Source organism: Mytilus edulis, chromosome 12 (genome assembly GCF_963676685.1).
Source record: "Mytilus edulis chromosome 12, xbMytEdul2.2, whole genome shotgun sequence".
Taxonomy (NCBI): Eukaryota; Metazoa; Mollusca; class Bivalvia; order Mytilida; family Mytilidae; genus Mytilus; species Mytilus edulis.
Genome location: NC_092355.1, coordinates 11,988,625 through 12,005,312, shown reverse-complemented (window position 1 = coordinate 12,005,312; position 16,688 = coordinate 11,988,625). Strand labels below are relative to the sequence as shown.

The 16,688-nt window shown below is 31.8% G+C and overlaps 2 protein-coding genes across 2 annotated transcripts in view; both read left to right on the top strand.

The window, feature by feature from the left end:
• LOC139497170 (uncharacterized) overlaps positions 1-16,688 on the top strand; it is a 545,683-nt gene that overhangs the window by 429,403 nt on the left and 99,592 nt on the right. The window lies entirely within an intron of this gene.
• LOC139497137 (uncharacterized) lies at positions 3,027-7,128 on the top strand. Its single transcript, XM_071285228.1, has 2 exons — positions 3,027-3,293; positions 5,183-7,128. The coding sequence occupies exon 2, from the start codon at positions 5,203-5,205 to the stop codon at positions 7,096-7,098; it is 1,896 nt and encodes a 631-aa protein (XP_071141329.1). The 5' UTR covers positions 3,027-3,293; positions 5,183-5,202; the 3' UTR covers positions 7,099-7,128.

Here is a 16,688-nt window from a genome sequence, read left to right as displayed (position 1 = left end):
TGTAGGAGAAACAAGCTATCTAAATGCATTTTTCTGGAAATTTTGCTTTGACCTTTGACCCTGATTTAAAAAAAAACCTGACCACGGCAGACAACAACGACAAAGGTATTTCGATGAGACTTGTTCTCACTTTCCAATTATATAAAATACAGCCGTGTGTTATTCCGTTAAGGCAAATCGATCAAATTCGTTGATTGGGCACCCTACTCAGTATTTGTCCCTTTTCTGTATTATGAATTTGTAGCATCCGTTTACATATTTGCTTGACTACGGATTTTTTTAATTGTAACGGAGAAAACATTTAAATTATGTTAAGTCAAGTTTTCAATTTTGAGTTTGATTCTTGAAGTCAATCTGATTGATCACTGCTAAAGATCCAGCGACAAGTATTACATGCCTATTCAGAACTTGCAAATGCAATAAGAAGATATCCTAGATTTCTAATTTTCAATTGATATATTCAACATCATGATGAGCATCTTTTAATCCTCTCAATTTGATAAAGGACGAGGTCAATGTTGTGATATATACATGTTACTTTTATAAATTGTTATTTGGATGGAGAGTTGTCTCATTGGCACTCACATCACATCTTCCTATATTTATATATAAATTTCCGTTTTGAATTTTCTTCGGAGTTCAGTATTTTTGTGATTTTACTTTTTAATCCTATCAATATGATAAAGTACGAGGTCAATTTTGTGGTATATATATAAATATAGTTTGGTCCTCGACAAACTCAAGCTTTTAAATAAGCTAGCTTAAACGGTAATCCAAAACGGAAAGAATTTTACTAAAACTGTTGTAATTCCATGCTGACAGAAAAATAGAAAAACTAATTTGCATCGAAGTATATATGATGTTAAAGGGGCAACTAGCTACGAGATATATAAAAAAATCTCAAATATGATGTTTTGTATGCAATCATTAAAGAAACTGAAATAGTGAAATGATAATTTGCCTGTAGCAGCCAGTATGATACATTTTTGTCAAAATAAGCTAAGAAAAATTGGTGATGAATGATTTACATGCTAGTAAATAATTTGACCTCATTGACTCCGTATTTATGTGAATTTCAATATAACCCCTTAGCTAGAGATTGAAATCGCATGAGTTGTGTGTGTTTGGTTATTTTACATGTAAAGAGAAGATTAACATATATTTTTCATCTATAATATGAAATTAAACAGACTTTGAAACAATACAATTGCACGAGTTTGCTATATATTTACATCTTTATTTAATATGTTTATATCGCTAGTATGACAATCGGAGGTCCACTCGCTATTCGATTAGATGGCGTCTAGACTAAAATACAAACGAAATGAAGCCTATGCCATGTAGGTCCGAGACCACAATTATTTCTTAGTGCATTTCTTTTAGAACATAAACGAAAATAAAAAAAAATCCCACCTGCGCTTTCTCAAAGAAACTTTTACAGTGTGTTGTAAAACTTTTGGGACAAATTATATCAAAATTATAGAAAACTTTATCGGCTCTAACTCAAAATATGGACAGTTTTATGTTTAGGGCGTCTTGAAATCTTTTGACAGCTACCGAAGTGCTAATTTTAAACCTTTTTCAGCTGGACCAAATCACTACTTTCCTTTAAAATTCTGGACCAAAATTTTTTTACAGTGTAATTTTACTCCCCTACTTGCAATTTGAGGCATTAAACATGGAGAAATAAATTTGGAAGGGGTATAAAAATTAATGGCATGTAACCCACTGTCAACACTAGAAACTATATTTGTGAACAACGAAAATCAAGGGACGACAATTGTGGTCTCGGACCTACCTAATTGTTTTTTTGAGTCTTTGTATATATAACTCGAATAAATGTTTTACATTGTTTTAAATCCAATCAATTTAATTAAATTCGATTTTATTCTAATTGGTGAACAAGAATTGGACAACTAGTGCTCCTTTAGCAACACTAATTTAATTTGTATTTGAGAGATAATGCATACAACATGTATCTTTACTTCTGACATAATTTGGTTTTGGTTATCGATGTCATTCTCATATACATTTTCAAAATTCACCCAAATTTATCTCATTTACGATTTTGGCAGTCATCTTGTTTTTAATATCTTGCAATCTGTTAAGAAATAAGTCATGATCTTGGTAAAACCGTCAAGTACACACATAAGACTGGAGTACTGTGATAAAAAGTAGAGATTGAGAGACTTGAAAAATGACCCTAGTGTTAAACAAATTGTGATAAGTCGTGTAGTTTAAATGGTTATAATTTGTTGTATTAGATATCTCAGACTTTCGATTCGATTTATGCTGGGGTTGTTTTTTTTTTTTGAAGAATTGCACTTTTACATTTGTAAGTTTGCTAGAATATAAATCGCTAATACATTTAGTAAAATTATATGAATCTTCCACTGGATGTTAAGCGAAAAAACAATGAATCTATGAATCCATGTAACTATGCTCTTGTTTAAATAATAATAATAATAATAGTTATCTTAACAAAGTTAACAAACTCCACACACCCCTTGGCTACATAAAAATAACAAAAAATAAAACTAAGCAATTAAGAAAACAAAACAAAAGAAAAACAAAGCAAGACACAAAAAAAACAAAGAACTGATATATGATCATAGTATTTGTTTTCGAAAGATTAAATCTGTTAAAAGAAACTTGTATTCTCATTTTACACTTTTTATAGTCACAACTTAGTGTAGTCCTGGTCTGTTGGAATATATTGTATGTTTGGCATCTGTTTGGTAACGCAATGTCTCGCTCGCTCTTGGCAATACATTTTGCAATTAGTTTTTTTATAGTATAATTTACCTTTTTACTTTTAATGCATTTTTATTTTCTGTTTTTACGAAATTTTTGCAATAAACATTTAAACCATCAGCTTAAAAACGTTGAAATTAAATATTTGAGAAACCAAGTTTAACCTCAGATGCGAACATTTGTTTCAAAACAACCAACCATACGTTATAAAAATGCGAGGACATATTTTATCAAAACAAAAAAGTTTTAAATACGTTCTTGTGAAATAGATTAGATCTTCGATGTATGACGGATACGTGATCATGGTGATACTATATTACACAACACACAACATGTAGATAAACTAAACGTAAATAATTTTATGTATGACCTGTTTCAAACTACACGATAATAGATAACTATGTTCGAATAGACATTTAAATGCGTGTGTGTTCACTGTCATCTAGCTTGTTAATAAAATAAATAACGTCATCACAAATAATTCTAAAGTAAGTTCAGATCGAAAACCTACTGATAACAATATTCGGTCAATTTGTATGGTAAGTTTTTTTTATTAATATACATATATGTACTTATATAAAAAGTAAAATCTCAAAAATACTGAACTTAGAGGAAAATCAATTCGGAAAGTCCATAATGACATGGCAAAATTAAAATATAAAACGCATTAAAAACGAATGGACAAGACCTGTCATATTCCTAACTTGGTACAGGCATTTTCAAATGTAGAAAATTGTGGATTAATAGGAATCATAGGTCGAACGTTGTTTTCCATCTATACTAATCTTGTTTATACATATATAATGCTATACATATACACAAACACATACGTAATCATACGTGTATGACAAACTGTATATTATAATTCATGATGCATTTGTGTGTTCAAGGACGAGAAGATGAATATTAGTTGTTAGAAGGCCAAATGCATTTTTTCTTAAACAAATTGAGGAAGTTTTAATTGCATGTGTATTATTGATGTGAAACAGAAACCGAAAGTAGAAAAGTTAAATCTGCCATCGTCATTGAATTTCATATAAATTTAACAGGAAGACAATTGCCGCTGTGAACGTTCACAATACTTAAATCAAAGTACTGAAGTACTGAACATCGGATGACCGCAAGTTCTTGTGATTATAATTTGCAACTCAATCACAGTTAAACGTGCGAAAAATAATTTACGTATCAAGCTGAAAGATAAAAAAAAAAACACTGCAAACGTCGTTGAAAAGAATTCAAACGAGAAAACACTCTTGATTTGAGTAACTTTATCAACAATGTTTTATTCCCTGTTTCAGCTCAAGTTTGATCATGTATATATATATATATATTAAACATTTCGACGTATTTAAGTTGGCGTAACGAACATGTACCTGCTTTTTGTGACAACCGTTAAGGAGTATGCTGTCATGCGTTTTCGGGAGATTGACGCATGAAAGTTTTTTCCTGAAAGATATCACCAATTCCTCAACGCTGTGTAACTGTGAGGGATAAAGAAATGCACAAACGAGGCAACTTTCTAGTGATCAACACCTTATTTAAGATTTGGCGACAGAAACGAACATTTCAATTTGTTGATTCCGTTACCGAAAATAAAAAAAAATAAAAAATTCTGATAACATTTTTTAATTAAAAGAGTGTTGGTCCACATGGATTAAAAATATACAGCAAATAAATCTGAAACTCATACAGGAATTCGTATACACACCGGCGACAGCACATGCACCCTCTTATTGAAAACACTCTGGATAGCAGATCTTTTAGAATGTAATAAAAATCCGACCCAAAATTAATAAAACTATCAAATGTTCTCATTCCCAATAAATATTTGTACATGTTATATTATCCGCTGGACGTTAGGGGATCAATTCTTCAACTTGGTATTTAACACACATAACCTGATAACCATAACAAAAATACTTTTTTTTCTTCCTTTTTTTTATATATTTATAAATAAGGCCGTTTAAATTTGTTTTCTCGTTTGAATTGTTTAACATTGTCGTTTCGGGGCCTTTTATAGCTGACTATGCGGTATGGACTTTGCTCATTGTTGAAGGCCGTACGATGACCCATAGTTGTTAATTTCTGTGTCATTTTGGTCTCTTGTGGACGGTTGTCTCATTGGCAATCATACCACATCTTCTTTTTTATATTATGATAATAATCTTGATAAAAGGGTGCCAGAGTGGCAATTCAAAACAAACAAACAGACATTAAGACCAATGTATTAGTTTTAGCATCTGGATGAAATTCAATTGTGTAACAAAGGTTTGTATCCCCTATCAACTGTTGCCTTCCAAAACATAATTACACATATTCGTGTCTGTAAATTTGACATTTCATGGTATTAAATTGTTTCGCTCTATTCATTTAGATGAATAAACGCTTTGCTCTTTTTAATTAGGTGAGAATATATTGTTTTATTAAGGTGGAACATATTGAATAAAAATGGACAAGCAACAGAAGCAGCGACCTATTGAAAACGAAACGAAATGGAATCATTTTCTATCGAGTATCAAAAGAGTACATCATGTTCAATCAAATAATGTATGCATCAGTACAAAAAATAATACAAAATGTCTGGCGAATACATTTGCAACCAAATTGTTGGAGAAGAAAGGTGGTATTATTGAGATAAGAGGAAGTAAGGATACAATGGCAACTTATAAACATTTAAATATTGAGGAATCTAAAAGCAAACCACAAAATCTGGCTTTTTACGATGGAAGTCATTTAAGTATGTCACGAGCAGACACATGGCCAAAAGATAGATCTAATTTTACAGAACCATATAATATTTCTGATATTAATTCTGCCCGCCGTCATCTTAGTTTCGATACAACGAAAACAATAGTTTGTGATTCGTCCGATGAAGAAATGAGTCCAAGTATTTTAGAACCAATTCCTTCGGAAAAGTTCGGTATTCATTGGAAGTCACAACCTCGGTTTGATATTCCAAATGAAATAGATTTGAGTCCCAGTAAAAAAATCAAGTTTGAAAAGGAATTATTCGCAGATAAAACGATTGAAATACAAACAGAACAAGCAACCGGAAGTTCAAAAGAGGTTCAGGAAAAATACGTAAAAGAGAAGGAAGCAACTGAAGTAGACAATAATGAACCTGGCACAACATCAATGTCTGAAGACAATATATCTAGCCATGTGGGAAATGTTAAAATTAATCGGAAAATAGATATCGTTACAAATCCAACATCAATAAAATCAGATATTATCGATAATTCATACAGGGATACAGTCCGGAGAATCGAAAAGGCAAAAGACTTTTTGGAAGCTCTAGGAGATGTGGGGATGGATGGCTCAATAGAACCAGGAGCAGATACAGTGATAGCGGTGCAGGAAGAAAACAGAAAAGGGACGACAGAAAATAAGGTCGACAATAGGCCTGTCACATTACAGGTGTCAGCAGACGATATTTCTCATATTGAGGCAAATTTTGAAATTAATCGTATACGAGATCGAAATGAAAATATGCCAAAGTCCAAAAAATGTGATATTGATAAATCATGCAGTAAATGGACTGTTTCAAATATTGCAGAATACTTTGATTTTGATGAAACGGTCCGGAAAATTGAAATTCCGACCGATCTTGCCATTGGAAATAAAGAGGTGTCAGAAAATATTCAGTTGGAATTAATTCGAAAACTTCAAGTATTTAAGGCTGGGCAAACAAATAAAAACAAGCAAAACAATACTACAGAAATTGTTTCACATTTAAAGTCTATCACAGTAACAGAATGCGGAAGTAGAATTATATTAGACGCGTTACTAATTCCACTATGTTATTCTCTAGGCTTAAACATTGAGGTGGACACAAATATCGATTGTAAATTTCTTCCGAACTGCAGATTCGATTATTGCATAGCTAAAGATGGTAAAATAATTGGATGTGTTGAGACAAAAAGTATCAAAAGTTTAAACGACAGCGCCATTGCCCAGGCTTTACTGCAATTGCTAATTTTGCAGACGAATTTGTTACGAGTCGATAAAATTGGTGACCCCTTGAACACCAAATGTCCATTATTTGCTATTGTAACTAATGGACATAGATTTGTTTATATTCAACTACAGGAATATGTATTCAAATTCGAACACGAAGGGAAAAAGGTCAAAGTGCGCGAAATCGCACATGAAGATGATATTAAGTGCATCTTGAAACAAATCTGTTACTTAATGAATGAAGCAACCGCTGCACTAGGAGTGACCAACATGGTATCTAGTAAAGGGACAGGGACCAATTCAATGCATAGTTCAAATAATCCAATGTCAAATGTAATAGATTTAGATGATCCTAATTGTAAGGACCAGCCTATAATCATTGACTGAGTCAAGCTGGAAACTAAATTTAAATTCAAGTCATATAATCGAGATGCAAAAAAAAATCACAAAAATACTGAACTCAGAAGAAAATTCAAAACGGGAAGTCCCTAATCAAAAGCTCAAACACATCAAACGAATGAATAACAACTGTCATATTCCTGACTTGGTACAGGCATTTTCTTATGTAGAAAATGGTGGATTAAACCTGGTTTTATTAGCTAGCTATACCTCCGCTTGTATGACAGTCGCATAAAATTCCAAGAGAAAAAGGACCATGATGCCGTAATACAATCAAAGTTCAAATAATTTAATATTAAAAAAAGAATAAAACTTTGAGTTAACTGAAAAAACCTAAAAAAGTACAAATCTAATTTAAAGGGTCCTTTATTCAGCATACTTTAGACTTGATAACTATTTTGATCTGAGCGTCACTGATGAGTCTTATGTAGACGAAACGCGCTTCTGGCGTAGTAAATTATAAGCATGGTACCTTTGATAACTATTAGAGCTAAAGACAGGGGATATATTTTATGTTGATTTATACTTTTTAAAGATATGTTATCCCATGTTTTGGGGTTTGTTAATTGTTTATATTTATCATATGTTATGTGTATTATGTAATTAATCTCGATATAATTTATATGTCAGTACAATTTTTGATAAATAAAATGGAAGTGTCTAACAATTCAAAAGAACTTACCAAAATCACATAACTTGTTATTATATCCCATTTCAACGTTAAGAACTTTACAAACGATATGTGGATAGTTGATTAAATATGCAGAATATATTTTTCATAAAACAATTGTGGATACGCATTGAACATTTACAATAAGTAGTGTGATGTATTGTATTTGTCCACTATAGACAATTGATATTTAGTGTACCCAAAGCTATCATAACAGTTCATCATATAAGACAAGGTTACGTAGTTCAGTTTTTTTAAATTTAAAATTCGTGATTTAAAGAGTTTTTGTCAGATCAAACAGGGTGTACATGTAAATTAAACATATACAAGGGATTTAAATGCACCGTAGAAAATCATAACATGAATACAAAAACCATAGTGTAGTATAAAGGAGAGGCGAAAAATATCAAAAACAGACATTCGAACTCATAAATCAAAAGTTGACAACGCAATGGCAAAATCATAAACGACCAAAACAAATACAACATGTACAACAGTATACCAAAAAAAAAGAGAACAAAACTGAGCAACACGAGCGCAATCACGAACCCTGGTTGATATTAGTGCTCCAGAAGGGTAAGCTGATCATACCTAACATGTGTCACCAGTCGGTAATTAAATGTAAGTACAAACCCGGTGATAATAATATTGAGAATGGTAACCAGGAATGTGTCAAAGAGTCAACAATCCGACCAAAGAGCAAAAAAAAAACATCACAAGGAGACCGATGGGTCTTCAACTCAGCGAGAAAATCCCGTATCTGGGAACGGGCTTCAGCTTGTCCCTGAACAATAGGGTATACTAGTTGAGCGAAAACGGTTGTCTCACTCAACTTCAAAACATAGAAATGAACCAAAACTAAACGTAAAACAATAACTTTATCTTACTTTTTTGGGCCGGTCGTAGCCTTTGTCTGCGCTACTGTTTTTTTTTTATAAAATGGAAAGAAAAATGACAGTTAAATTCTTTTTCATATTTCTACATGAGAAACAATTTAATTTGTTTTAACTTTTTTGTTTTTGTTTTTTGAATATAATTTTGCTTTTAATAAGGAGTAAAGTGTTTATACATATTGTAAAACTAGAAATTCTCCTTATTTCCCGTAATCTTGTCCTTTTTGCTTCAAATATTAATCATAGTATTGTTCGTAGGTGTGCCATATAATTATTGTTTTATTGATATACTTTCATCATACGTTTATTGTACAATGTTTATACAAGTTTATGCCTTATTAATTTTGCGTTAGATAGTTATTTCCCCGTGTTTTTTACTTTAGTTAAAAATCTTTACTAGCTAAAAAACAAGTTGGACCGGATAGGATCTATTCCCGGAATGTGTCGACTTTTAAGCAGTCCATTGAAGCTCAAACCTTCGTGAGCTAAAATAAGCCGTTGGTTAAACAACTGGAATATTATTATTATATGTCAGATTATAAGAAGTGAAAAACTGTCCTCTCTAACTGCAAACGGAAATATAACCTGACTTTTTATGTGTTTTTGGTACATGTGACGTGGCTCTGTACATCCCGCAATTATGTTATTGTTCTATTATAATTTAAAAAATACTTTGAACGGCAAAATTATTTTATATCTCTTCCTGTGTGACGTTTACCTTCTGACGTCCAACACGCGACTCTACACTAGAGTTGATGTGAACCTTGCCGTTCAGTCACAGGACTTCAAATATTTCAATCCTGTATGGGTTAATTTAAAATACATATATAAGTAAGCAATGTATGTGGCTGTTACATTTGATAGATAGTTTTTTGTGTTTCTTTGTTCAATATTTGTTTGTTGCTGTTCTCATTGAGATTATGACACGGTGATGACTACTGTACCCCTATTTTGACAATTTTACCTAGTATGTCTGTTTTGTTCACGCATCGTTGTAAATATAATGGAATTTGATGCGACTATCATACAAGTGAGAGGTTTGGCGCTATAAAACTAGGTTCAATCCACCATTTTCTACATTTGAAAATGCCTGTACCAAGTCAAGAATGTGACAGTTGTTGTCCGTTCGTTTGAAGTGTTTTATCATTTGATTTAATTAGGGACTTTCCGTTTTGCATTTTCCTCGGAGTTCAGTATTTTTGTAAGTTTATTTTTTTTTATCAAGGAAAGAAGATGTGTACCGCAGACTCCATGATGAGTATAGGTCACTTGATGATGTTGGTATAGAAAAGTTGAATTATCTTACACTAGCAAGGTAAATTTTGAAAAGTTGCCACAACCTGATATTATAGGTGCTCATACGGACACTTTCCATTAAATTGATCGGCCGTATTTTGCATTATTTCGAAATTTGTCAATGTAATTGAATTAACGGTGACTCTGCAGTTTTAAAACACATAATAATTTTTTATCAAGGAAAGAAGATGTGTACCGCAGACTCCATGATGAGTATAGGTCACTTGATGATGTTGGTATAGAAAAGTTGAATTATCTTACACTAGCAAGGTAAATTTTGAAAAGTTGCCACAACCTGATATTATAGGTGCTCATACGGACACTTTCCATTAAATTGATCGGCCGTATTTTGCATTATTTCGAAATTTGTCAATGTAATTGAATTAACGGTGACTCTGCAGTTTTAAAACACATAATAATTTTTTATCAAGGAAAGAAGATGTGTACCGCAGACTCTATGATGAGTATAGGTTACTTGATGATGTTGGTATAGAAAAGTTGAATTATCTTACACTAGCAAGGTAAATTTTGAAAAGTTGCCACAACCTGATATTATAGGTGCTCATACGGACACTTTCCATTAAATTGATCGGCCGTATTTTGCATTATTTCGAAATTTGTCAATGTAATTGAATTAACCGTGACTCTGCAGTTTTAAAACACATAATAAGGCCTTTTTCAACTAAAGCATTGTTGTTATAATAAAGTATATATATTAACATTCAATTCTGTATATATGTAGGACAGTATGAAATGCATTTGACTATTGGTTCAATTGGCCAATAATCGCACTTTGACAAATTGTCGTTTCAGATATTGGACTGAAATATAATGTTGAATTGATATCTTGAACATATTTGGTTTTGCGTACTTAATTTTTTTGAAGTTTGTATTTTTACAGACAATGATTTTAAATAGACTTTGTTTTAAAGTATAACAATCACAGCATCTGTCTGCAGTATAAATAAAGGGGCTAACGGAACATTCAACAATGGTTTTTTTATCTCTAAAAAAAAGTCAAAACGCTTAAAACATTTATTCTATCTATTATTTACAAACCCTCCACAACCATCGACGGAAGTGTTTGTTTAAATAAGTAAAATGTGCACCAATAAGCCGTGATGAATACTATTCTTTTTCAAAATTGGGGCTACAACAAAGGAATACAATTTAAAACCCACAGAAAAGGACGAATAAAAATGTTGGCAAATAAGTAAATGTATCATCTGGATTTCCTGGTTAACCTCTCGTATTGACAAAATATGCATAGAAATGAATGCAGTCAAAAAGAAGTTTTGCCGTCTTTGGTGTAGCGGTGATTCACGATATTTTCAAAACTAGAAACTTAGAGAAATTAGATTATCAACTGAATAAACAATATTTTATGACATAGCTGTGTATCAATAGATGCATAGCAAAGTGTTTAATTTGTAATCAAAAGATTGTATTAATGTATTTACTTACGGTTCCTGTTCAAGATGATGCAAAAGTGAAATTGCGTCCAATCTCATATAGAAGAATGACTAATAATTTTTTAAGTATTATAATTAACCATTCTTCTGCTTATATATACATATATATGTACAAATGTTTTTGTTTTTAACATTGTTACAGTAAGATCCATTTTTTCTTTTTTTTTCCTCCATTAAGATCATGAAGTACATTTCTTTCAAACAATACGAAAAAAAAAGTAAAATATGTATGCAACACATTGCAAATCAGCAGGTTGTATATTGATATTGAACTTACCGGAGAGAGAAAGAGATAGAAAAAAGTACATTCGATAAAAACAATACAAAAAAAAAATAGAAATATTTATGTACCACATTGCAAATCATTAGACAGTATGTTATACTTTTAACTACCAAAAGAAAAACACATAAATAAGTAATGTTGATAACCGGACATTAACACGATAGGAAGTTCTAAATAGACCACTTCAAAAACCAACTTTCAACTCCGTGTTCTATAAATTTTTTGACACCTTACTTACTCTATGGTATGACATCTTGTCTGTTGTGACGTTTATGATTGTAACGAACGTAATCTATGTATTACTGGTATATTATTAAGCCAGGGATTTGATTTCGTTACCATAAACTAATTAAATCTATAGTAAATAGCAACTCAAAAGCAAGTGTCAAAAAAAATATAAAAAGTTTCAATGTAATTATTTTATCCATTTTTTTTAATATAAACTTCGTAGTTAATGAAATGTAAATCTATACGTGTTTATAGCTTGACTTAGAACGTTCAACTTTTATATTCATATTAGGGACATAGAAATGGACACATATGAAGAAACATGCAAGACATTATACTACTAATAAAATTAACGGTACCAATTTTCTTGCACCAGATGCGCATTTCGACAATACATGTCTCCTCAGTGATGCTCGTGGCCAAAATATTTGAAATCCAAAGCTTATATAAAAGATGAAGAGCTATAATCCAAAAGGTCCAAAAAGTATAGCCAAATCCGTGAAAGGAATCAGAGCTTTGCATGAGGGAGATACATTCCTTAATTTATAATAATTTCTATCATTTTGTAAGTGTATTGTCAGCATCTGCACCATACATATTTATACAAGAATGTACGGCATCTACATCTACTATAGTGCAATGATCCCTTGAGTACAATTCCGGCATTCTAAAAAGTACTCAAGGTTTACCGCTTGGCTACTGATTTATTTCTTTGTGTATATATTATGAGTGTTCAAGTCCATAGCAACTGAATTATAATTCGTAAGTGGAATACAACAATCATGACAATACAGAAGAAATTTTACACAATATATACACTAGTGTCGCTATACTCGCTCAAATGTCAGTCAAATCATAAACCCATCCAAAAATCAATACACTGTCACCGTTGTTGACTTTATTTACTTTCAATTGTTTGTTGTGAAGAACTTGACCATGATATGAAAATTATCACAGTTTATGTACAATTTCCCCTATATCCGAAATAAATTTCCTTGCGGCGAACGGTCATATTTTCTGTTGCCCTACCCCAGGAACATATATATTGATATAGATATACTGTTCCCAGTATACCCCTACAAATACTTCCAGTACATTTACGTCTTAGCTCTTGCACATGTACAGTTTCTAGGGCAATACTTGACTACAGCTGGATGACCATTGTTACACCTTGTGCGCTACCTCAAACTCCGTCTAATGAATCTACAAATCATTCGTTCCATTCAAAACTTAACGGTTTTGATTGATCATATCCGTTCAAATTCCAGATGTTAGTGGAGCTCGTCTTGCTCGGTCTCTAGTTTTCTATGCTGTGGTTTGTATACTTTTGTTCATCTTGGGGAATATATTTGGTATCATGTTGTCTCTCTTTTGAAGTAAGGATAAGTCAGTTATATTATTGTAAACAAAAATATGTAAGGCTTGTCGTAAGAAACGCTGAATATAATGTAAGAGGACATAGTTGATTAAAATCAACAAATATAAACCGTAAAATAAACAAGTTCGCTATTTTCATTAAATTGAATATTTCATTAGTTGGTATTTGCAATGCCAAGGAACGGTAACTTTGTAATTTTTCTTTTATCTATTTTGTGAATTTTAGTAGTTAGGCATTTAAATGTTAGGTGGCGTTTTTTGTGTTAACTTGCATAAATATCAATATATTACCACAGTACTTATTAACAGTTATTTATTGTGTTTTTTTCTTATCTTGAAAAATTCCCTGAAAATACAAAATTAATATAGATGATTATTCTATGATAAAACGAATCGACTTTGTGCGACCTAATTAACAAATCAACATCAAGAACATTTGTACTATAACAATTCCACCGTATTCTCATGGTTGTTGAATTGATAGACCATTTGACTTTTAACAGTTTATATTGCTTTGTTTTGCTTTGAGTTCGGACACATGGTGAAATAGTCAGTATAAAAAAATGAATAATAGAGAAAACAAAATCTTTTTTTTTCAGCCACTTAATATAGACTTAGATATATCTGTTCCACAGAGAAAACCGGAAACATATGCTAAACACACAAGTCATATTTAGTTTCATGGTAGCAACATGAGCAAAGGTTTTCTTTTTTGAGCTCAATACTGTTTTGTTTAAATTATACTATCGAGTTTTAGAAAATTCTACCTGAATCTGTTGACTCCATGACTATTTGGTATAAGATATAATTGAGAATGGAAATTGGGAATGTGTCAAAGATATTTACATACTAATACAGACCAACACAACATTAATTCAACAAATCAGAATTGTAATACTCATGTAAAGAGTAAAAAAAATCGCGAAGGATACCAAATGGACATGTTTGCGCCTGTCCTAAGTCAAAAGCCTCTAGCCTTTGTTAGGTTTGTATTATTTTTAATTTTAGTTTCTTGTGTACAATTTGGAGTTTAGTATGGCGTTCATTATCACTGAACTAGTATATATATATTTTTTAGGGGCCAGCTGAAGGACGCCTCCGGGTGCGGTAATTTCTCGCTGCATTGCAGACCTATTGGTGACCTTCTGCTGTTGTCTGTTCTATGGTCGGGTTGTTGTCTCTTTGATGCATTCCCCATTTCCATTCTCAATTTTATCCAAACTCATTAGTCGAAAATGAACTTACGACGCTCTGCCTAACATAGAAAAGGACAAACACATGACACAGACAGACAGACAACAATACACAAAACACCACATGGAATACCAAACACTGACCAACAGTATAACGAATTTATTTAGTATAGTCTCATTATACATTACCTTACTTCTTCTATTTATTTATTTTTCGGGTTTTTTTTTTAGCAGAAGAGATACTGATTTTTATTTCATTTTGCAACGTGACTTTGAATGTCTACTTTCGATTCGTGGTTTCCTTACGCAATACCAAAATACATATAAAACATTGCAATGCATGGAGTTTCTGATTGTACTGCTGCCACCCTGTAACCAAGTAAATGTTTAATGTCTTGGCGTTAACAGAAAGTAAAATAAATACAAAATGTAATCCTGGTATCTATGTTCAGTTTATTTAACTGTTCTACATAAAACTTAAAAATGGAAATGGGGAATGTGTCATAAAGACAACAACCCGACCAAAGAGCAGACAACAATCAATGCTTCTTATATACAACAAGAAACTCCTGCGCCCGGAAGCGTGCTTCAGCTGGCCCATAAACAAAAATGTATACTAGGTTTTTTTCACTAATTATAATTTCACAGGTGATCGACGAGGTTTGAGAAATGTTTTTTTTTTTTTGGAAAGTCTCATTATTCCCTAAGGAAACATTGACTTATATTCAGGAGATCATTTTGATTAATTAATTACACGAGCTACATAAGTACAACAAAAATACCGAACTTCAAGGTAAGTTCAAAAAGGAGAGTCCATAAAAGCTGACAAAAATAAACGTAATCAATACACTGGTAAAACTAGAGAGCTTTGAAACAGTCCGATTGGAAACTGTATATTCCCACAGGAAACATAAGTTATAATCAGGAAATGAGATCCATTTTATTTTAATTGGACAATCAACTGAACAAGGCATGTGTATATAAAACATGTTAAACATTTAAAAGGTTTGGTTTAAGTATAGAACAAAGTTTGTAAGTGTTATGCAATTTCCACTGTTTGCCAGCTTACGTGCAATGCTTGTTTAAAAAAGAAAGCAAATAACTATTTTTTGTGATGGTTCACTTGATAAAAATGTGCCGTTTGATATTCTTATTGTTTATCCCTATTGCTTGGACTTTATGTGAAATAGTAGTTATCAAGAAACAAAACGACAAAATATACACGGGTCATCTGCAGTTTCAAGTATCAATGCCAACGTGGTCTGTATGTGCTCAATACTGTTCAAGAGTAAAAGTATGCGAATCTATTAATTTTATACCATTGAATAAAACTTGCCAGATAAATGATGCTGAACCCGGGATTGGTGATTGTGAACTCCGTGGGTGTTTTGGAAACAGCTTTGTCGCGGCGTAGACATTTTCACCATTAAAATAAAATAAGTTCGAAAAGCTTAAGCAAAATATTAAAAAAAAACACAAAATCAAATAAAAGCGTATAATTAATTTCTTCCCATATTGTTCTCTACAAAAAGCAAGTTAAAGCCTAAGATTGTACAGAGCAATATATTTTTAGCTCTGAACTTGTTTTAAGTTATTGCAGCTCATTTAGACAAGTAGTTTTTCAAAGGTAATTATCGCGGACAAAAATTTATATGGTATTAATGAAAACGCACACAAATTATGATCTCTTATTTTGTATGCTGTAAAATAGTTCTATTTTAACGACACTATTTCGGGTATATTTTTTTTTTTACAAAATTTAGAATTTTTTGAAATACTAAGGCTTTTCTACCTCAGGCATAGATTACCTTAGCTGTATTTGGCAACACTTTAATGAATTTTGGATCTCAATGCTCTTCAACTTCGTACTGTATTTGGCTTTTTTTTTTTTTACTTTTTTGGATTCGAGCGTCACTGGTGGGTCTTTTGTAGACGAAACGCGCGTCTGGCGTATATATAAAATTTAGTCCTGGTATCTATGATGAGTTTATTTTTAGGTGAAGTGTGTTGTAAATTACATTTTCGGACGTAAGAAGCAGTACCATTTCTCAATTTGACTGAAATGATTGTAACCATTTAGTTGTTAATTTTGTAGACAAAGATGTGCTTATTAAATAAGCAATACCAAGAAATACCTTTAACGTTAATATCAAGTACGATTTACGG